The sequence below is a fragment of the Scomber scombrus genome, chromosome 4 (genome assembly GCF_963691925.1).
Source record: "Scomber scombrus chromosome 4, fScoSco1.1, whole genome shotgun sequence".
Classification (NCBI taxonomy): Eukaryota; Metazoa; Chordata; class Actinopteri; order Scombriformes; family Scombridae; genus Scomber; species Scomber scombrus.
The window spans coordinates 3984308-4007433 of NC_084973.1; the positions used below are offsets into that span (position 1 = coordinate 3984308).

The window sequence follows — 23126 nt, forward strand, 5'->3', positions numbered from 1 at the left end:
TGACTATTTTATAAAATACACTGATGATGATGAGGAGTATATACACTACTTTTGACCCAAATCCACACTACAAACTAATTCGAATTTTTTAAGCTTTGGAGTATACTTTTATTGGACGATATATTGTTTCAGAAATAATCGCGATACACAATATTATTGTCATTTGAAGATCATTTTATACCACTGATATAATGATAATATAATAGCATAATAATGTAGGGGGGGGGGATTGTAGAGTGTGTGCTACACTTCTGTAAAAACCCAGACTGTCATTATGGTTGGGGACAGGAATGGAGGACACTACTTGTTTAGCCAATGTGACATGAATAGCCTCTTAGCTGCTAATGTGAAGTGTGGCAATACTGAGGTCAAAAAAATGATAAAGATCATGTCCATGTATCATACGATGAGTCCATATATAGACATGATGATGTTGATAACTAGGTTAATGTATGATAAGTCGATAATTATTGTAACAGGCCTGGTTGTGTGTTTTATTCTTGTGAAGCACTGAATTTGTATTTCTTTAAAAAAAAATGCTATACTAAATAAATGTATTATTATTAATGTTACTACTTATGGGACTACTGTTTTTTATTGGGTTAAGGTTAGGGTTGCATTCAAGGACACTCAGAAATGTGAGATTTCAGGGTAAGAGTTGGCTCTGACCTCATACAGTATCATACAAATATTTTGTCGTACTGACAAACTTAGAGCCTCCAAATAAAGTCATTAATGAATTGTTATGATAGTAAATATTTGTGAAAGTATGACCACCATCATGTTGTTTTCAGTGGATCCTCTGTCTGTGGTTGGGTTGTTGTGCCTGCATAGCAAGCATAGATTGAAGTTATGCAGACATGACTTAACCTGTCTACATGCTGCCTGGATTGCTATATGACAGCAGTTTCTACCATAAGGTGTGGAAAAGTCTGCAGGCTCCTAGTCCAACCATGCGTGAACCCGCTGTTCACGGAGGAGCCGCTAATAAGTGAAATCAGCTGCTGCTGCTCCTGCTGCATTTTGGAAAGAATGGAAAGTGACTGAGAATGAGTGCAGCAAAGCCTCCACATTATAGCTTTAATTGCGGGTTGAAGAGAAGGGAAGGGTGCACCCTGGAAAAAAGTGCTTCACCGCACCAAATTGTGGGCCAGTGGTGAGAAATGACTGCTTTCACAACGCTTTTGTTGTTAAATTATGGGTCTTCCAGTGAAATGAGACTAAATGTATTATGCTGAATTGAAGGAACATGGATTTAAAGGGCGTGAGCTGTTGTTCTTCAGTTTTCAGTCTCTCAGATCTTATTTGAGGAGCAAACAACAGGTCAGTGTGGGCGCAGTCTGCTCCAGTCCTGTTGGAAATGACGACTCCCTGTCATGTTTATCTGAGGTCCGCAGTGTTTGGGATGCTATATAATTTGCATGTGCACAATGTGTTCCTGTGTAAGCGGTGCCTGGGGAGACGCCAGGGTCAGTCTTAAAAAGGGAGCTGTCAAACCTGAGCTATGTTAATCCAGCGTAGTGTGAGTGCTGAGCGGGGCGAGGCCACAGCTCTCCATCTGCCCCTGCTTTATAATGGCAAGACATATGGCTCCTAACTAAAACGACCCCACCACCACCACCACTACCACCACCACTACTACTACCACCACTCTGTCGCCCCCTCCACCTTTTTCCTCTGTTTCTAACTTGTCACTAGCTGGAGGTTTCATGCCTGACTGCCGGGAGACGAGACATTCTGTATAACTAAGAACACAGGAGGAGAAAATCTAACTCAACTCTTGTGCAATTGTGGTATATTTTACAGCGTGCTTCTGATTCAGCAGCTTTCTCATTGCAGTCAAGTTCCTCTTTACCAACCACATATCACACTTCCGTGGTGGTTCCACAGTAAATATTTGCTTATGGGAAACTGGAGGGTAAGTGTACTGGCAACCTCTCTTATTAAACACAGCAGATAATCATCTGCATATAGTACAAAGGTGTTAACCTGCATATTGAACAGCCGACATTATGCAGACTTTGCTTTGTTTTTCCACTGAACTAAACTCAGTCAGTACAGTGTATGATTTTACAAAGCAAGCTGGTGTTCTGGAATCAGAGGTGTGACGTGTAACACAACCGTATCGGCATGTGCAGTCATAAAATATAAACACTCAAGTACCTAAAACTAGTAGTAGAGTAGCTGTAGTTAGTTTATGGAGCTGGTCTTACTGGATCTGAAGCATCACAAGTTTCGTCACAATAAGATATTATATCGATTCGATGGATAACGATTTGATGTTTGCTGATATCACAAAGTCTGTCTGATACAATTTCGATTGGATTGGATTCAGGAGGCAGCGACTGATATGAGATGATGTCACAGCTGATTTAACACAATCACTTCCATTCATATCAAATCACAAAAAGCAACTAAATTATCATTTGACATTTTTATTTCTGAGCTCAACCATGAACGTTAATCTATTCTTTTTAAATAAAAACAGACTTTCTGTTCACTATAAAGCACCACATTTTGATATATTGACCTTTAAAATGTTCACATCCTAAAAAGAAATAAAAGAAAAACTGAAAGAACATTAAGTTCCTATTTTTATACATTATAGCAGGATTTTAGCTTCTCTTGCAAAACTGTGGTGTCTACCGTGCTGCGGAGGAAAAATCAAGAAGAGCCGCCTCACTTTGTCCAAAAGACGAGCAGCAGCAGCACATTTCAGACAGTTTCTAGTGTGTCTGAAGCATCTGATGACAGACTTAACTGTAATCCAGCTGTGGACATGTTGCTGGCTGCTAAAATGTGAAACACAATAATGAAACTCATCATTCTTTTAGAGTTGAGGTTTAGTTTTTGTGGAAAAAAGCTGCTGAGAATCTTCATAGATTTTTTTTTCTGGCTGTTGCCATGGCGCTGCTTGCATTGTGTTTGGAGGTGTGCGTGCTCAGGCGGAGACCGCAGGGGATTTTCAAAATAAACGCACTTCTTAAAGGTGATGATCGATGTAAGATCTGTTTTCTTTTTGCATCGATGCTATTTGCTCGTTGATCATTGAATGGATGTACTGATGTAGATCGATGTATCTTTACACCTCTACTTGATGCCGGAAAAAAAAAAGTTCTTGTAAAAAAGTCAACTTATTAGGAGTGCCTTGGTAGCTGAGTGGTTACCGCACATGCCACATAATGGCAGCGTCCCTGGTTCGATTCCGCCAAGGATCTTTGCTACAAGTCATTCCCCTCTCGCTCCCCCTCTCTCTTCCTAGTGATTTTCTAAGTACATTTCTAAATCGTTTATCCTGTAACAGTCTTACACCATTTATAGTTTTTTTTTAAAAGAGGAAAGCAGCAGAATGATTGTGTGCATCATGTGTCCTCAGCAGACTCACCAGACTGTGGGTGGCAGTAGTTGGTGTGGTTGTGACACTGACAGGGCCGGCATCCAGTGCTGCTGAAGTGGAAGAAACCCGGGTGGCAGTCGTCACATTTTGGTCCGTACACTCCCGTCTTGCACACGCATGTCCCTGAGCTGAGGAGACGCAACAGAAGACAAAACCAATACAATCAAAATACATTTCATTTAACGCCACATAACACCAGTGTGTGTGTGTGTGTGTGTGTGTGTGTGTGTGCGTGTCTGGGCAGCTCTTTTGGATTGCAGTCTTAACATCTGATGTCCAGGCTGTTGACTGACTTGACTTCCTGCAGGTTCTCCCATGCATCCATCTGCTTTCTATAACACTGCTCCAGGTATGAAGCATGCAGGAAGAACACTGAGCCAGTTACAGCTCGGAGCTGTCTAGACCAATCATGTCAGTTTTTCCTCTCACTAGTTTTGCATGTTGAGAGATATCAGAGATATTTTCTAATTAGTTTTGCATTCTAGTGTTAATCCAGCCACACATGCAGTCTGGTTTCATTTAGGTCTTGTTTGGTGATCTGTGCCTGAGATTTATGCAGCCACCTCGATACCACAGAGGTTCATATGTGGTTATCACAGCTTAGAAACATTACATTTGAAATACTCAATACCAGTTTGTCACTCAGTACCAATATAACAATGTAAAATACTTAATTATCACCCTATATTTTAACCCTGAAGACTGCTTACTTGTATTCATTCATCCTTTTATTTGATTTTATTTACCTACCTAATATTGTTTTGCGTGTTGTTGTGGTGTTGTTGTGTCTCGACACCATCGAAAATTAGGATTCCTACTACAGGTATTATGAGTGATGTAGTATGCAGTATTACAGTAAAAGTACTGCAGTATTATGAGTGATGTAGTATGCAGTATTACAGTAAAAGTACTGCAGTATTATGAGTGATGTAGTATGCAGTATTACAGTAAAAGTACTGCAGTATTATGAGTGATGTAGTATGCAGTATTACAGTAAAAGTACTGCAGTATTATGAGCGATGTAGTATGCAGTATTACAGTAAAAGTACTGCAGTATTATGAGCGATGTAGTATGCAGTATTACAGTAAAAGTACTGCAGTATTATGAGCGATGTAGTATGCAGTATTACAGTAAAAGTACTGCAGTAATATGAGTGATGTAGTATGCAGTATTACAGTAAAAGTACTGCAGTATTATGAGCGATGTAGTATGCAGTATTACAGTAAAAGTACTGCAGTATTATGAGCGATGTAGTATGCAGTATTACAGTAAAAGTACTGCGGTATTATGAGCGATGTAGTATGCAGTATTACAGTAAAAGTACTGCGGTATTATGAGTGATGTAGTATGCAGTATTACAGTAAAAGTACTGCAGTATTATGAGCGATGTAGTATGCAGTATTACAGTAAAAGTACTGCAGTATTATGAGGGATGTAGTATGCAGTATTACAGTAAAAGTACTGCAGTATTATAGTGATGTAGTATGCAGTATTACAGTAAAAGTACTGCAGTATTATGAGTGATGTAGTATGCAGTATTACAGTAAAAGTAGTGGTTTGGTCCCTCTGACTGATATATTATTATTATGACATCATTAGATTATTAATAGTGAAGCATCAGTGTTAGAGCAGCATGTTACTGTTGTAGCTGCTGGAGGTGGAGCTTTGAATGTAGTGGAGTGGAAGTATAAAGAAGCATCACATGGAAATACTCAACTAAAGTACAAGCACCCTTCAATTGTACAGTACTTAAGTAAATGTACTGAGTTACTTTTCACCACTGCTGAAGGGACACAGGGGCGTCATTCTTCTTGTCACCATGAAAACATGAGGAAGTGAGTGGCTCCAGTGATGTCAGCACATATCCAGTCTTACAGAAGGTGTAGCAGGAGGTGCTGGTGTAGCATTAATCTGATCCCTGATCCCACAAACTGCTAAACTTCATTTAGTGAGTTACCAAACCATCAGGACTGGAGCAGGGCCAACCATGATGCACGCAGATACACACACACTTTATGTGACTAAGCATAAATTAAAGTGTATTAAATCACATCTGGATTACATCTGGATTTAAGACGCTGGAGAGTATAAATGGAGCTAAAGTCCCATTATTATAATAACATTAACATTAAGTTAATTACTTTAATGAGCGTCTTTACACACAGCTCCACAAAGACTTGGACCAACCTTGTTTTATAAAAAAGGACTAAACACAAGAAATTAGAGCATAGCTGAGCATAAAAGCTTTATTATTGGCTTCATGTGTTTTAAATAACCAAGTATGATTGCTCTCAGCTGAGAACATCTCAGTGGATAATTCCTTCAAGAATGCTCCGGCAAACTGAAATCCAATTACATCTGAGCTCCTCAGCAATAATGTGCACGACACGTTCATGATGGCTTACTTCATTTGTTAATGTAGTATGCAGTATTACAGTAAAAGTACTGCAGTATTATGAGCGATGTAGTATGCAGTATTACAGTAAAAGTACTGCAGTATTATGAGTGATGTAGTTACAGTATTACAGTAAAAGTACTGCAGTATTATGAGCGATGTAGTATGCAGTATTACAGTAAAAGTACTGCAGTATTAGGAGCGATGTAGTATGCAGTATTACAGTAAAAGTACTGCAGTATTATGAGCGATGTAGTATGCAGTATTACAGTAAAAGTACTGCAGTATTAGGAGCGATGTAGTATGCAGTATTACAGTAAAAGTACTGCAGTATTATGAGCGATGTAGTATGCAGTATTACAGTAAAAGTACTGCAGTATTATGAGCGATGTAGTATGCAGTATTACAGTAAAAGTACTGCAGTATTAGGAGCGATGTAGTATGCAGTATTACAGTAAAAGTACTGCAGTATTATGAGCGATGTAGTATGCAGTATTACAGTAAAAGTACTGCAGTATTATGAGCGATGTAGTATGCAGTATTACAGTAAAAGTACTGCAGTATTATGAGCGATGTAGTATGCAGTATTACAGTAAAAGTACTGCAGTATTATGAGCGATGTAGTATGCAGTATTACAGTAAAAGTACTGCAGTATTATCAGTGATGTAGTATGCAGTATTACAGTAAAAGTACTGCAGTATTATGAGCGATGTAGTATGCAGTATTACAGTAAAAGTACTGCAGTATCATGAGTGATGTAGTATGCAGTATTACAGTAAAAGTACTGCAGTATCATGAGTGATGTAGTATGCAGTAATACAGTAAAAGTACTGCAGTATCATGAGTGATGTAGTATGCAGTATTACAGTAAAAGTACTGCAGTATCATGAGTGATGTAGTATGCAGTATTACAGTAAAAGTACTGCAGTATTATGAGTGATGTAGTTACAGTATTACAGTAAAAGTACTGCAGTATTATGAGCGATGTAGTATGCAGTATTACAGTAAAAGTACTGCAGTATTAGGAGCGATGTAGTATGCAGTATTACAGTAAAAGTACTGCAGTATTATGAGCGATGTAGTATGCAGTATTACAGTAAAAGTACTGCAGTATTAGGAGCGATGTAGTATGCAGTATTACAGTAAAAGTACTGCAGTATTATGAGCGATGTAGTATGCAGTATTACAGTAAAAGTACTGCAGTATTATGAGCGATGTAGTATGCAGTATTACAGTAAAAGTACTGCAGTATTAGGAGCGATGTAGTATGCAGTATTACAGTAAAAGTACTGCAGTATTATGAGCGATGTAGTATGCAGTATTACAGTAAAAGTACTGCAGTATTATGAGCGATGTAGTATGCAGTATTACAGTAAAAGTACTGCAGTATTATGAGCGATGTAGTATGCAGTATTACAGTAAAAGTACTGCAGTATTATGAGCGATGTAGTATGCAGTATTACAGTAAAAGTACTGCAGTATTATCAGTGATGTAGTATGCAGTATTACAGTAAAAGTACTGCAGTATTATGAGCGATGTAGTATGCAGTATTACAGTAAAAGTACTGCAGTATCATGAGTGATGTAGTATGCAGTATTACAGTAAAAGTACTGCAGTATCATGAGTGATGTAGTATGCAGTAATACAGTAAAAGTACTGCAGTATCATGAGTGATGTAGTATGCAGTATTACAGTAAAAGTACTGCAGTATCATGAGTGATGTAGTATGCAGTATTACAGTAAAAGTACTGCAGTATCATGAGCGATGTAGTATGCAGTATTACAGTAAAAGTACTGCAGTATTATAGTGATGTAGTATGCAGTATTACAGTAAAAGTACTGCAGTATTATGAGCGATGCAGTATGCAGTATTACAGTAAAAGTACTGCAGTATTATGAGCGATGTAGTATGCAGTATTACAGTAAAAGTACTGCAGTATTATGAGCGATGTAGTATGCAGTATTACAGTAAAAGTACTGCAGTATTATGAGCGATGTAATATGCAGTATTACAGTAAAAGTACTGCAGTATTATGAGCGATGTAGTATGCAGTATTACAGTAAAAGTACTGCAGTATTATGAGTGATGTAGTATGCAGTATTACAGTAAAAGTAGTGGTTTGGTCCTCTGACTGATATATTATTATTATGACATCATTAGATTATTAATAGTGAAGCATCAGTGTTAGAGCAGCATGTTACTGTTGTAGCTGCTGGAGGTGGAGCTAGTTTACACTACTTATATATACAGTTAGCTAGTTTAGTCCAGTGGTTCCCAACCTAGGGGTGGGGCCCCTCCAAAGGGTCAGCAGATAAATGTGAGGGGTGGTGAGATGATTAATGGGAGAGGGAAGAAGAAAAAACTAAGTTCTGATACACAAATGTGTTTTCAGTTTTTGAAGTTTTTCCTCTAATCTTTGATTTTTGCTGAAATATTGGATCATTTGAACATTTATTGAAATGAAAGCATGTGAGAAGTTTAGAGGGAAAAATCAGTATTTGGTGGAGCTGTTAACAACTCATAGACATCTGAAATGTGAGCCTGACTACACACTGCTTTTTGGTTCCATCTTTAACAATGTGTTTTAAAGCTTGTTATCTTATCCATTGTATCTTCATCTGAAAAGTAACTAAAGCTGTCAAATAAATGTAGTGGAGTAGAAAGTACAATATTTCCTTCTGAGATGTAGAAAGTAGCATCACATGGAAATACTACAGTAAAGTACAAGTACCTCAAACTGTACTTAAGCACAGTAATTGAGTAATCCCACTACTGTCCCTGTCTCATGGCAGAATCATTCCCATATAATCCCACCCTCACTTGAGGTAATTTCCGAGGAAGGCCAAGTCAAGCCTGATGAGCCCTCAAACCCAGACAATGGACTCGGGATCATAATCTGTGGACAATAACTTGAAAAACAATTGAAGTAAATGTTGAGTGACTGGGAGCATGTGCGTGGCTCTTCATACAAACGCAGCTTTGTTGAAACAACTAACACTTAATGCAAATGAAGGAGGGCCCGAGGCGATGCTTAGTGAGGCGTGGGCACATCAACAGACCTCATTATTCTGACTAAAACAGACACACACATAAACACACTTCAGACAATAACAAAAAAAAAAAAAAAAGGATCCACATGCAGTGTTGTGACCCTGCTGCAACAAAGTCAGAGAGATAATGTCCAAACTGTCCCAGAGAGAGAAACTCCACTGTGACCTCGTAAAGTGCTTCATTTTAAAAGCTTATCGTAAACAGCCTGACTTCAGATTAAGAATCATTTGTAGCTTTTTTATTCTACTTTTACTTTATTTGGTTTAATGTTTATGTTATTATAACTCCATATTTGTTTTATGGTCTTATAGATTTTATTCATCTGTTTCTTTTGTTTTTCTTAATCTCTTTTTTAACCTCATTTTTACTCTTTTAATAAACTTTTCACTAATTCTCTCTTATTTCTTGTTTTACTTTAGATTTTTATTTTAATCCGAAATCTTTTTTTTTCTTTTTTCTTTTTTTTTTTTTTTTACATTTTTATCATTCTTATTTTTGGTGTCAAACTGTTCTTTATAATTTGTTCTTTGTTTTTGTTCCTTTTCTTCATGCTGTCACTTGTTCTGTCTTATTATCAGCTGTAAAGCACTTTGAACTACATCAACCTGTATGAAAGCTGCTATATAAATAAAGTTTGATTGATTGATTTTGAGAATTTATTTTATTTTACTTACAAATGAATCACTTCTCAAAATTAAGTCTTAACATCAGGACACACTGTTTATCCCTTTAAGCAATATTTACTGTGTGTTGGCAATGGCAAAGAAAATGATATATATCTAGTATCAGATACTTTAATACAGAGTAATCTGGATATTATAAATCTCTTCAACTGGTATATCATTAACCTAAAGTGCAGCAGGTGTTAGATAATAAATCACTAGTTCAACAAAGTGATTACGGTTCATCCTCAGGGGAACACGAATGTCTGTACAATTTCATCTTAGTCCATCTGACGGTTTTTTTAGACATTTCACAATAAAACGCATAAATATTCATCTCATAGTGGCTGTCAGGGAAACATCAAGTCATCCTCTGGAGACCATCAATTCTTCAGTATTCACAGTAGTCTCATTATTATTCTCAGTAAACAGTTTCATGTAAAATCATTGGTCATTTCTGACAGCTGCACGCCACGCGCATGACAAACAGCTGCATCATCATCGATCGCCCATTTTGCTGCAGATCCGTTTATCATCTGCACTCCTGCTGTGTTATTGATGTCTGAACACATTTTCTGTTTTCTGTTTTTATGCTGTAAAGAAACTTTCTGACTCCCCGAGCAGCAGTTAGAGTCAACAGGAAGATGCTGAAAGTGTTGATGTAGGTCGTAATAAAAAAAAGGAGGATTTTAAATCGCTCCCATCTGCATATTTTAACCATAGTCTCATTATAGGAGCGCTGATGTAATGAAGAAGGCGACCTCTGGGAGCGGTCCGTGCCCTTTTTGTCCTTGCTGTGTGACATCAATACCTTCATTATGTTCGAGAGTATGAAGGCTTTTAATTGGCTGATTTACAGTTACAATTAAAGTCATTCAGCCTTCATCAGACTACAAACACACTGCTTATACTCTGGTGGAAGACATCATGGCCTCGAAACACCCACAGAGGGATTTTTTAGCGACCCACGTTGGAGCATGAAGTGGAACTTTGTTTGTAGCCGCGCTGCTGTTTGCTTCCTTTATCTCTGCCGGGTCGTGCCAGACGGGTGGGGTTTCTCCACCGCTCACATTCAACGGCACGCGCCGCTCACGCTGACCTGCATCGGCGATGTTTAATGTGTGACAAAAACAAAGTGTGCCAGACAATAGACGGAGCCCAACACGCTGATACACTGCATCTGCACATTTTTTAAGTGTTACCAAACTTAAAAATCAACTAATACATCTATAACCTGAGAGACCAAAATAAACACTTGTGCTTCCTGATATTGTATCTGGATCTGTTATGATGCACTGATGCAAATAAACCCATATCATATTTCCATTAAGCAGTCAGTTCTGTTGGTTCCTTTGGCAACACTGCCCACACTGTCCACAGCCAATGTCGTACAGTACAGAAGAATGTATATCCTATCGTTCTCATATCAACCAACCAGCGTGCAGTAAAACCTGCTGCCAACTGTGCCACATATATGAAGCATGATGCCAGTAAAGCCAGCTGCTCTGCTCCCTTTCATTTATGTGTTTTACGGCGCACAAAACAACACAGAACATTGTTGAAATGCTTCTTTTTTTCTAATTTGGATATAGGAAATAGAATGAGAGACACCACAGGATAACTAAAGTGTATGTGTAATAATGTGTAAGCTGTGATGTAGAAACGGCAAATAAACCACGCTGGAGCGGTCCTTTAATGCACCACGGTGGCCCCTGCTCTTCACTCTTCACTCACTCAGTCAGTCAGTCACACGCTGACCCGTGGCAATGCGGCACAATCTGTCATCCGTGTCTCCTGAGCCTTCATCTTACACTCTCGCAGCTCAAAAAGAAGCATGTCATCTAAAATGCAGCGTGTCAACTGCTGGGCCAGAGGAGGGGTAACTGCAGGACACATCTCTCTCTCTCTCCCTCTCTCTCTCTCTATATATCTGTCTCCCTCTCTCTCTCTCTCTCTCTGCTTCCATGTTGCTGTAGCGTTCCCCCTCAGCGCTGGGTAATCCGGGTGTTAATTTGCGCCCTCTCGGGTCAGGAGGGAGGAGGGGGGGTGTGTGTTTTTTTTATGTTATTGTTTTGGTGTGATTTCGCTGTGCTGGCCCAGCCGCTCTGCGTCAGATCTGCATGTTAAGTAGGTCAGTATTACATGGGCGACAGAGCTTAACCCCATTCTGCGGCTGCCGATGATGCTGCTGCTGCTGCTGCTGCAGCGCCGGGCCGCGGCCCTGTTGTTACATGTGTCGGATCAGAGCGCCTGCAACAACATCCTCGTCTGCCGAGGAGGAAACGATCGGCCCTTCGTTTAATTACCGCGAGATGAATAGCCGGTTGAAATAAACGGGGAAGTACGCTAATCAGGTTTGGTTGCATTGTTTGATGTGCAGCCACGCTGAGAGACACAGTGGCAGGACCGGTGAGCTCTTCACCACTCGTCCTCACTAGTGCCACACTCTGCTGGCTTTAGTCCTCAATACAAGAGCAGACATGTCCAACTGTTTTATGAGATGAAATGAGCCGGTGTTCAGAGGACAGATTACTTACAGTCAAGGTGAAATATGTCATGGTTTTAGCTCATTTAGCTATCGCGTGTACAAGCGGAATGTAGTGAAACATGGAACACAGAGCATCTGTGTTCCGCTTAGAGAATGTAATGCCGATGAGGATGCTGGGTCGCACCTGCTGGGAAGGGAATAGCTCATTATGAGTCACCTCAGCAGTCAACTCTGGATCAACCCTGGATAGAAGAACCTGTTTCTTTAACAGGAACAGTCCAAAGTTTGAGGAAATATCCATCAAACTTTATTTATAAAGCAGCTTTCATACAGGTTGATGCAGTTCAAAGTGCTTCACGGTTCATTGACGAGCTGATGATAAGTTTAGACTGAGAGCAACGTAAAGAAAAGGAAGAAAAACAAACTGTGAGGAAAAAAAAGATTTAGGATCTATAATAAAAATGTAAAATTAAATAAAAATAAATGCTTGCTTGGAGTCAGATAAGGAGATCAGAGACAGTAGAGTTTAAATGAATTGTCAGTGAATCATTAGTCAATCCACAGATTATTATTAGATGATTAATGTCTTGATGAGTCTTGACTTTTCAAGCTAAAACACCAGACGTTAGTTGGTTCCAGCTTCTGTAATGTGAGGATATACTGTACTGTTTTTCTCCATTTTATGTATCAGTGTATAGGGAATAACTTTGGACTGCTATGGAAAACTGTGATTGGTATTTTTTTTAGACGTAATGATTCATCTGCAGAATAATTGATAAGGAAAACAAATGTTAGCTGTATTTTAGAGTTACAACCACATAAGGACAACAAGGCTACATACAGTCACTGGACTCAGCAGTCGGTCAATAAATAGATCCAGTTAACCGCTACTAAAACCGCAATGGCTACTTTTTTCTTTTTCTTTTTTTACAGTACATCTAAATATACATGTTCAATGTGAATAATGGATACAAAGTAGACACAATCAATACAAATGGATGTGATGTACAAATATAACCTTTGGGATATATTGAAGGGACACACAGACAGACAAATATCCCAAAATGTCAGACTGTTCCTTTAAGGCAACACAAACACACATAGGCAACTTTTAATACATTTAAAAAAAAAAAAAAGTATTTAATTTTAGTATGAGTATTCAGTATGAGTGCTGTAAGTGTGTGTAGCTGTACTGAACACACATATGTGACTAACTCTGCCGTCCTGAAGTCCACTGCTGCTCTCTGATGACACAGCTTCCACTCATTTAGACAGCGACACACCTTCAGTCACATGCTTCAATAAAAGCAGGTGGTTAGTTTGAAACTGTAAACAGTAGTTCCTGGAAACCTGTTCAGCCGGTCATATGTTTGACATCATATAAAGAGAAATAAAAAGAGACACTTTAGTCAAAAAATAACAACCAGAAAGTGAAGGATTCATGCTTTTTTCCCCATGTTTTTGTTCTTTCTATGTCCGGAATGTTTCCCTATCCTAAAAAAAATCATCTGTATTAAACTGAATTAAACAGTAATCGCATTAATGTTGCAAATAAAATCAAATAAAGAGTCGCTGCGGATGATGCGGGGGTAAAGATGCATCGATGGCAACGATGCGTACACTGCAGACTGACACACAATCCAGAGGCGGAAACATCTGCACCCACGATCAATATTTCATTACAGTCTGTGGCAACTCTCCGTACAGTATTGTAAAAAAGAAACACGCCTCGCAGACAAATGCCCACCGGATCTGACCCAAATGCACCACCGATACAACTCTGACACAAATACTAGTTGCTTACTGCTCTTTTGTGAAATACTGGCATGACCCTAACTCGACAAATTGGCTAACAGCGTGCGTCCGTTTTAAACGTCACATGATTTGAGGAGCGACTGCAGGCAGAATGGCACGTTATGGCCCCCGAACAAGGGAAGGAAATCTCATTAAGGCTGTTAAGAACATTGAATAAGGATGCAATTACGGATGTCACCCGGCTTTAAAAAGCTGCTTACCCTGAAGGAATTTCATTAAGTCTGGGTTTCACTCAGGCTTTAGTGTCCCAGGATAGACTCAATTCCTCTGTTGTTCAGCCATATTTATTTGAGCTCATATCAACACTGTTCATCCAGGAAAATACTGGCAGGTGGAGTTTTTTTTTTGTTGATCCACCACTGAAATGTCTTAAAAACGATATCATGGATTGCCATAAAATGAGTTATGCTTCATGTGCTCCTCAGGATGGATTATAAAAACTATGATAATCCTCTTACTTTTCTATCGCTATCATCAGGTCAAAATTTTAGTCTGTCCAAGACTTTAGACTTTTTAGCTTATGACTAAATACGCCTCAGCTGCACTTTGTGTTTGATGTTCAGTGTTGACATGCCAGACACACACACACACACACAGAGAGAGAGAGCGTTTACCACGAGGGAAGTGAGCATAGGTCACCTCAGTATCAGTAACTCTTGTGAAAGGTGAGTTAATCAACAACCTGAGGCCCTAAAAAGAAGTCAGAGTTCTCTTGTATTGATGGACTGGCTGTTTCCCTGTTTGATGTTCCTGCTGGGATCTATACTGTTAAACAACACAGTGACCTCAGCTTCATATTACAACAATTACAATGACCGGTGTTGACTGAGCCCAATATGCAAAGTGCGTGAAGGCAAACTTCCAGTGCGTCACAGCCTCTCAATCAAATTGAACTTATTCTTCTTGACATTAGATACAGTCTGTGCTATTACATCATGGCACATTAAGTCATTAGTTCATGATGCTGAACATGTTTTATTGTTAAATCAGTCAATCAGATATTCTTGTCTTGGATATTTGTCTATGCAGAAAGCTCTTTCTCTTTGATTCTAAGGGATGATGATGATGATGATGATGATGATGATGATGATGATGATGATGATGATGATGATGATGATGATGATGCAGAATTCGGAAGTTTACATTGACGTTTTCAAATAGCTGAAAATAAGTCTTCTATCGCAGTCAATCCCAGCTGCTGGAAATATCTCCCTGTGATGTCATGTCAAGCTATATTTAGCCGGCTCTCCACGGGAATAAGAGTGATGCAGCACCAAACATATACACGCACACACACACATGTGAGGGACATTCCTGATGGCACGCAGTGTATGTAGAATATACTCCGCCGTGAACAAAAATACAGATCTTGGGCTTCAAACACGACCTCACAAAAGCTTGCTCTGTCTGGCTTTGAGCTATATTCTCAACTGTAGTTATGTAATGCTGCCACAGAAAAAAAAACACTCCAAGTGCTCAGGCTGAGCTGAGCGTGTGTGATTGTTTTTGTGTATAAAAATCCAAACTCTCAGTCAGCCGCTATGGGTATCTGGAAGTGAAACTGCATCTGTTGTTTCACACCAGCCCGTGACATGGTAAGTAGTTGTAAACAAGAATGATGAAGTGAGATCATGAACTCATCTTGTCAGGTTACAAGTTAAGCCACCGGTGGTTCCGACCAATCGGTTTCCAGTGAGGATTCTCGTGGGATCTATTGAATCCAGCTGCCATGCAAGGTAAGACTGTAATAGACGATGATAGACAGATGGTTTGTCCAATTACCTGCAGAGTTGTTTTTTAAAGTGTCCGCCCTTTTTGCGAACAGTACCTTAGGACGACTTCTCAGACCATCTGGCGTGTCGGGTTAATTAAGCAGATGACATCATTAAAGCACAACTGCAGTGCAAATAAACACCTGAGGCTGCGGCTGCTAATTGCTCATGTTAACCTGCATGTGTCCTGTAATATATGGCCAAAAGTATGTAGACAGCCCAAGTCCATGTCCATGAAGGTAAAATCTTAATGATACAGCATACAGTAGTACACTCACTGGTCATGTCATTAGGTACACCTGTGCAAAAAGGGTCCCCCACATTATTATACTATCATATTATCATTATATCAGTGGTATAAAATGATCTTCAAACGACAATAATATTGTGTATCGCGATTATTTCTGAGACAATATATCGTCCAACAAAAGTAGTTATCATGACAGGTCTAGATAAGACTTTTGCCATCAGGGCCCCCAAACTGACCTCCGATTGCATTTTAGACAACAGTGTCTTTCCATCTTTGTGTCAACAGTGTTTGTGTTTGGCTCTTTCCTGTTCCAACACGACAATGCCCCTGAGCACAAAGGCAGCTCCATGAAGACATTGTTTTCCCTGTTTTCAGGTATGGAAGAACCTGACTGACCTGACCTGACCTGACCTCACCCCCATTTAACATCAGCTGCAGCCAGGTTCCACAGTCTGATAGAAAGCATGAAACCAAAGGAGTGACAGCTGTTATAGCAGCAGATTTACAGAATAGTTCATCATATTGGGTAACAGGCTTCTTAACTTTCTTGCCAAGAGGTAGATGAGAGGATGTCTGTATGGTAAATATGTCACTGGAGCCAAGCTGGCTAGTGTAACTTAGCATCAAGAGTGATATTAACAATCCCAAAATGTCAAACTACTCCTTTAATGCCCATACTTGGCTGTTTAAGTGTCCATACACTTTGTCCACATACTTTTGGCCATGTGTTTTTTATTTATTGTTTAAGTAGTTGTCGGTTTAGCTCCAGTATCTTAAATGGATTGTGGAATATTAATAAAGTACCTGGAAGTTTAACCAGTATAATACTTCAGACATTATTTCTACCTGGAATTCTAGGCAGGATTAAGGCAATAAAACTCACTGTTACCTCAAGGTACAATGTTCAAGCTACTAAATGTCTCTTCATCCTGTTGGCTGGATGTGTACTTTCTGAACATATGAACTACTGTGTTAAATCGGTATATTATCACCGTCATAGCAGTGAACAAGACTGAAGCAGTGACCGGCTCAGTCTAAGCTAGACGGCTCATTACTTAATGAGAAAGAAACCTAAAGAGGCAGGTCGGGGGGTGGGGGGGGTAGGAAAGCTGGATAATCTGTGTAACTCACGGTGATTAGCTCCCGAGGGGGGCTAGGCTAGGCTAGCAGGGTTAGCAGTGGCCAGGCTCAGACTGTCTGAGAAGGACTGTATTAGGTATGTTAGTGTGTGAAAGCTCCGAGCTCTGAAATAACCCCTCCTGCCTGCACCTTCACCTACTTCCCCGTTGAGCTCTAGACGCAGCATTGTCAGGCTCTATAAACATTAAGAAAAGAAGAAAAAAAAACACACCCTGTGTTTCCATCCAGGATTTTTTTTTTTTTTACTTATGTAAGATATCACTGTGACGTACGTTTCAGAGCATGACAACACAAATCCTCCACACGCTGTGGACATTTGCCCAGGCTTTTTGAAAAAAGCAGCAGCATTCCTTTTCCACACTTAAGAGACACAAAGTACAGCCGCTATTTTTACCGCGTTCCTAACCTACGCACGCGGCCTCCTTTCCGAGTCACACTTCTTGTGACTCGTGGAGAAGGAGCTGCGTGTGAAGAGTCCGCCGTGTGTGTGTTTTGGCTTGGATTTGAACGTTTCGCTACCTTCAGGGAGGGCCTGTGGGATCAGGGGCTCGGCTCAATGGCCGGAATAATGATTGTGCGAGGCTCTGACATTATGATGAACATGAACCTCTGAGCGGAGCTGAGACCCGGGACGGCTTGTCTCAGTCTTGATGAGATAACAAACCCTAATTCACAGCAGACAGTTGGTTGGGGCTTGGCAGGCCATGGCACTTATGCTGCTAAAGATAGCACTCCTTTAAAAAAAAAAGCTGCAGTCACTTCAGGTACATAACTTATCATCCAGAGGCCACATCTGGCTTTGTCGTGAAAATCCACCGCATGTGTGTTATGTATAACCAAGATATGTATGACAGACACTTGAAAAACATGTATTCACTGTGGCTCAAAATAAATCTCAGCCTAATAAAGAAGATTTGCTTCCCAGTTAGGATCACACTGACACAATTAGATGTTTTGTTCAAACTCGAGCTGAAAATCAGCTGAGGTCTTGTTCCAGTAAAACAGTCAACCACCAAATACAGAGGTGACGACTCACAGCAGAGTATTATCACACCTCTAAATAATCATTTCTAGCATTGTAACTAACCCGATCGAGAGCCAGTAATTAACATACGGAACGTAACAATTTATGTTTCTAAGTGTGTGTTTGGATGTCAGTTATCATCATCTAATCACATGGTTACTGAGCAAATACGTACGGAACCCACGTGCAACCACTAGCCATGGCTAACGCTAACATGTAGTCGTTGTGATGGTGTGTTTCCGAGTTCCTAGTCAGAAATTTCTACTGGAAAGTCGGACGTATCCCCCAGCCCCGACCTCAAAATCCAAGATGGTAGCCTCATGCATCAACAGTGTGAATATCCTGCATTTTTATCAACTGGCTTGCTATCAGTGGCTAACCTGGCTATAACTGATTTTCTGCCTTTCTAACTGGAACGAGACAAACTCGGATGTGACGTCATTCCCAGCTCCGACTCCCAACTTGTCCTGACCACTAAGTCCTCACTTGGCTCCTAAAATAGAAAGTTCGGCTTTTCCTCATCAATGTGAGTGAGTTTTACTTTTATTTGTCATCTGATTTCAATAGAATTTCGTGGAGCGTTCGATCATATGACGAGCAACCAGGGATTATACATTTCGGTGCAGGTCCTTTAACAAAACCGAAACGAAAACTACTCTAATCTTTTTGGCCACTTGGCTGCAGAAGAATTAGGTGTGAACACTACACTGACCTTTATAACCTTGACATTGGCTAACAATTTCCTTTTAATATATCTAGTGGTATGTTTCTGTTCAATATTCACCTTTTAGCTCTGTTTTGGTCTCCACCCTTCTTAACATGGCTCTTAAGCTGCTAAATGCTCCACTATGTGCTCCACTATGTTCACCAGCTAGTCTCTGATTTTGTCTCTCCGCTGTTTGATGCTGCTGTCGTTCAAGAAAACAGTTCATCTGGGGTTACCAGAGGGTTAGGGGTATGGGTTAGGGTTACAAAGGGTTCCGTTATCCGAAAAAACCAGCTACATGAAGCAGGGGGAAAGCGGTCTTACCTGTCGCAGAGGTGATCCACCGCACCGAAGGAGTCGCAGGCACAGGGCAGGCAGCCGCTGGTGCCGTTGGTGAAGTATCCCTCCTCGCAGTCCTCGCACTGCAGGCCGCTGTAGCCAGAGATACACGAGCACTGACCGGTGCTCTGATCACACTCGTCCGGATACAGAATCCCCTCACCACCGCTGCTGCAGTTACAGAAACTCTCTGACACGACGAAAGGGAGACAGAAAAGAGAGGAAATATTATTGAATTTTTAAATATAATATGAATTTAATCAAAGCTGGTTATTTGTGGATGGATGGAATCTTTCACTACAGTCTACAAAAATATGTTTGAGGTTTCTTTTTTATTTTTTTTGGGGGGGGGGGTGGATAGTCTCCACCAAGTCTCTCCATAACCACAAAACCCCTGAAATGAATCTAAACCGTAAAGTTAATTCGTGTAGGTTTGTATAAGCATAGCTTCAAAATTCATGGTTGATTATTGCGGAAAACCCCCTTCCCTGTCAAAGGTTAGGTCACCAGATGGAAATACATCCAGGAATTTTTTTTTTTTTATGTGGAAAGCAAAACATGAATATTAACATTTTTTGCAGTGTATTTTGATCATTTCTAAGACTCACAATGCTGGCCCCCACATAAATGAATAATATATGACCTGTGCAGACTTTGACTGGCTTTGATGGTGCGCTGCCTTTTGTCTACTTCCAGGACTCATTTCAAGGCACGGCCCAGAGATTACTGACCTGCTTTCTAATCACATATGTTGACATTATTACTGCTGATAAAAACAATAACACTGCTGGCGAGTTTTTGCGTAAAAGAGCAGCATTTTAATAACATCTTAGTCCACATTCATACAATTAAATTAAGACAAATTAAAAGCGAAAGTTAGGCAGCATTTTATATTTTCTCAATGTCAACAAACCCCCACAAAAGGCGAGGAAGTAGTGCTGCGGATTAATTAACACATCTTCATTTCTAATGAGCATGCCCGGCAGCAGTAGGGTGTGTGAGTCAAAATAAACTGCAGTGTGTGTGTTCATGATAATAAAAGAACATGTCGCCCAGTGCAGAGGTGTGGCTCACTGATGTGTGTGTTAATAGTTTTTTGAACAATAACGGAACTCTACGACAGACATAGAAGATATATCAGGCTTTAATACACACACACACACACACACACACACACACACACACACACACACACACAGTCAGCACATGGACTTTGTTAGAATATCACCAGACTTAACCTCTAACACCGGGAGCCGTCTAGTACGACCAGCCTTCCGCTATCATTTCGTGTAAAGCCAGTCTGGTCCATTCACAGTGTTGTCGTGGCGTCCGGTCCACAGAGAGCCGCTCGGCTCAACCGGGCGTTAATTCACTTTCCGTGTCCGGTTTTTTTTCTCACCAGATGACCTTGAGCTCCTCGATGGTACATAAACATTTTGTATTATTCAGGGGGAAAAAAAAGACCATGCTGCCGTTAGATTAGATTGGCATTATATAACCAGGTGTTATTTCTATATGATTACCTCAGCTAATAAAAAGGTGATAAACTATATGTTTCATGAAGCTGGTAAACTGAGTCCTGCTGTGAAACCGGAGGATATAATGACAGACGGACTGGTGGGTGACCCTGCAGAGCACCGAGCGCTTATCTATTATTCATCTAAACTCAGGTGAGGTGTGGCGAGCGGCGAAGGAAGGCCCCGACCGTACGTCTCCATTCGTGTGTGCTTTAGCAGTCTGACGTGGAAAAAGGAAACAGATAAGACTGCCGAGAGCGACGTCTACAATTCGCGGTATGTTTCCACGCGGCCGCTCACCTCGCAGTCAGATAAAGAGAAGAAAAAGGACAGCTGAATGTATTCCTGCCCCGGCGTCCCACTCGAGATTATACTTCTCTTCCACTGTTGCCTGGACTTTTTTTTTTTTTATGTAACTAAGAAGAGAAAAAAAAGAGCTGCGGTTATGCAAGCCTGTGTGTGAGAGTCTACTGCGGGGCCCTTTCGCTACAGTAACATTCACTGAAGAACTGTCGGCCCCGATCACGCTTGAGAATGTGTGAGATCCAGTGAATGCATATCTCCCCTCACACACACACACACACTACATTTCATTCTTAAAAAAACCATCACGCCTGCACTAGGTGTATGATTGGGGGCCCCTGTGGGGCGATCTGTAAAGCCACGCAGCGGGTTTGATGTGGATTGGACTGGACCTGTGTGTAGATGAGAGTGAAAGGAAGGGGTGAAATAGAGGTTGTGTTCACCTCTCTCCTTGTCTATATGACCGGCTGTGAAGTGGTGCGAAGGCACGGCTGGTGTTCAGACAGGGGCAGATCAGAACGAGTCGTGTCTCAGAACTCCTCTCCCGGCTAATTCATGGCTCGTCTGTGGCGCCGCAGTGAAAAACTACAGCGGTGGGAGGGGCCCTGGCACTGGAAACAAACAATCCCCGTGCTTTCCATTCATGGTTTCCAGTGTCAAACCACATTATCGGCTTTGAGAATAAAGGAAACACCTCAACGGTATTAAAAAACACACCTTATATATATTTATATATGTGTCTTCTGGCGAGGCCCCAGTTAAGAGTGGATACTGGTTTAACTGGGGCGAGGCGTTAACTCAGGTGACGCCTTTGTTGACATGATATCATCATGCGATTGGCCTTTACGCAAGAACAATGCCGACTGCTGGGGATGTGCTACAGCTTTTTATTGTGAAAGGTGTGGGTTTCATTGTGACTTCAGGGCTCAAACAAACAAACGGCGATAATGAACGCTTAATTTAAAAAAGGAAGGAATTAGCTGAACGTGCCTCTGTTACAGCTCGGTTCATCTGCAACACTGAAGGAAAATTAGCAAACACGCTCCAGATTGAGCTCAACCCAACGTGAAGGTTTGCTGTTGTTCTTTTTGTTTTATAAACTCTAAATCTTACACTTGAACAAAACTATAAAAATATGACCAGCTGGGTCTGTTTTCTGACACTTTACACATTAACACATCCATTAAGAAATCAAATCAGCACATGAATAGATGATGAAACCGGTCCTTAGCTGCCGCCCCCATTCAAATCTATTCACAAGCTTCACGCCTTAATCCTACAGAAAATATATTCCATCCCATGTCTGAACATCCGGGGCCTCTCACACGTGCACGTTTTATGACTCCGGAACCATAAATCAGGAGACATAACGGCAATATTAGAAGCAGCCCTCTATGAACCGCAGCACAGTAAAAAAAAAAACAACAAAAAAAACAGCCATTTTGATCAGCTTTTCTAATCCTCCTCTTATCTCTGACAATAAGGTCGGGCAGAGTGTGGAGAACAAAGGGTCAATGTGAAAAAACAAGAAGAAGAAGAAGAAAAAAAAAAAAACATCACTGAACTGGACCCCTGAGGTGAGGGGCCAATATCAGTCAGAAAATGAAACGCAGCAGTCTAGAGGTGATGTTTTGTCTTGGGGACGCCGTGAAGTAACAACTAGAACATGGTGTTTTTTTGAGTTTACAGTGTTTGATAGACAATAAAAAGGGGGGAAAAATTAACCATGAAGCCATTTTTACTGCAAATTCTTCATATTCTAATATGGGAATGGCAACTCGGAGAGCAAATTTATGTAGTTTAGGAAGAAGCAATAAACTCCATCTCCTAATAACAAGGGGGAACATCCCTCTTATCTGTTCTGTAAACCCCAAACCCAAAACCTTTGGCTCTCACCACCATTAAAAATCCATTTTGGAACAAGTATCCCTGTGCTGCTGCTGCTGCTGCTGCTGGAGAACAACACATCCACATGGATTCTGGGATGTGTGAGGGTTGTGGGATGTGTGAGAGGAGGGGCTCCACTGTCATTGCTCATTCATGGCTTGGGCTGCCTGGCCATTTTGGTTGGATGGCCTTGTTCTACAATATGCCACACAAAACAACAATAGTAGTGGGGTGAAGCAGCTATGTGAGCAGCTTCTTGGAATTTCCTGTGAATATCACTTTCAATAACACTTCAGGTTTAACAAAAAAAAAAAAAAAAAGGATATAGGGCCTGTGTGGATGCTGGGGGGGGGGGGCTACTAGACAGATTGGATAC

The 23126-nt window shown here is 40.6% G+C and overlaps 1 protein-coding gene across 1 annotated transcript in view; it reads right to left on the reverse strand.

The window, feature by feature from the left end:
- Positions 1-23126, reverse strand: part of LOC133978920 (multiple epidermal growth factor-like domains protein 9) — a 37967-nt gene that overhangs the window by 13590 nt on the left and 1251 nt on the right. Inside the window, exons 2-3 of the mRNA XM_062417280.1 lie at positions 19029-19233; positions 3386-3525 (exon numbers count right to left, since the gene is read on the reverse strand). Coding sequence (XP_062273264.1) covers positions 3386-3525; positions 19029-19233 — 345 coding nt within the window. The remainder of the gene's footprint in view (positions 1-3385; positions 3526-19028; positions 19234-23126) is intronic.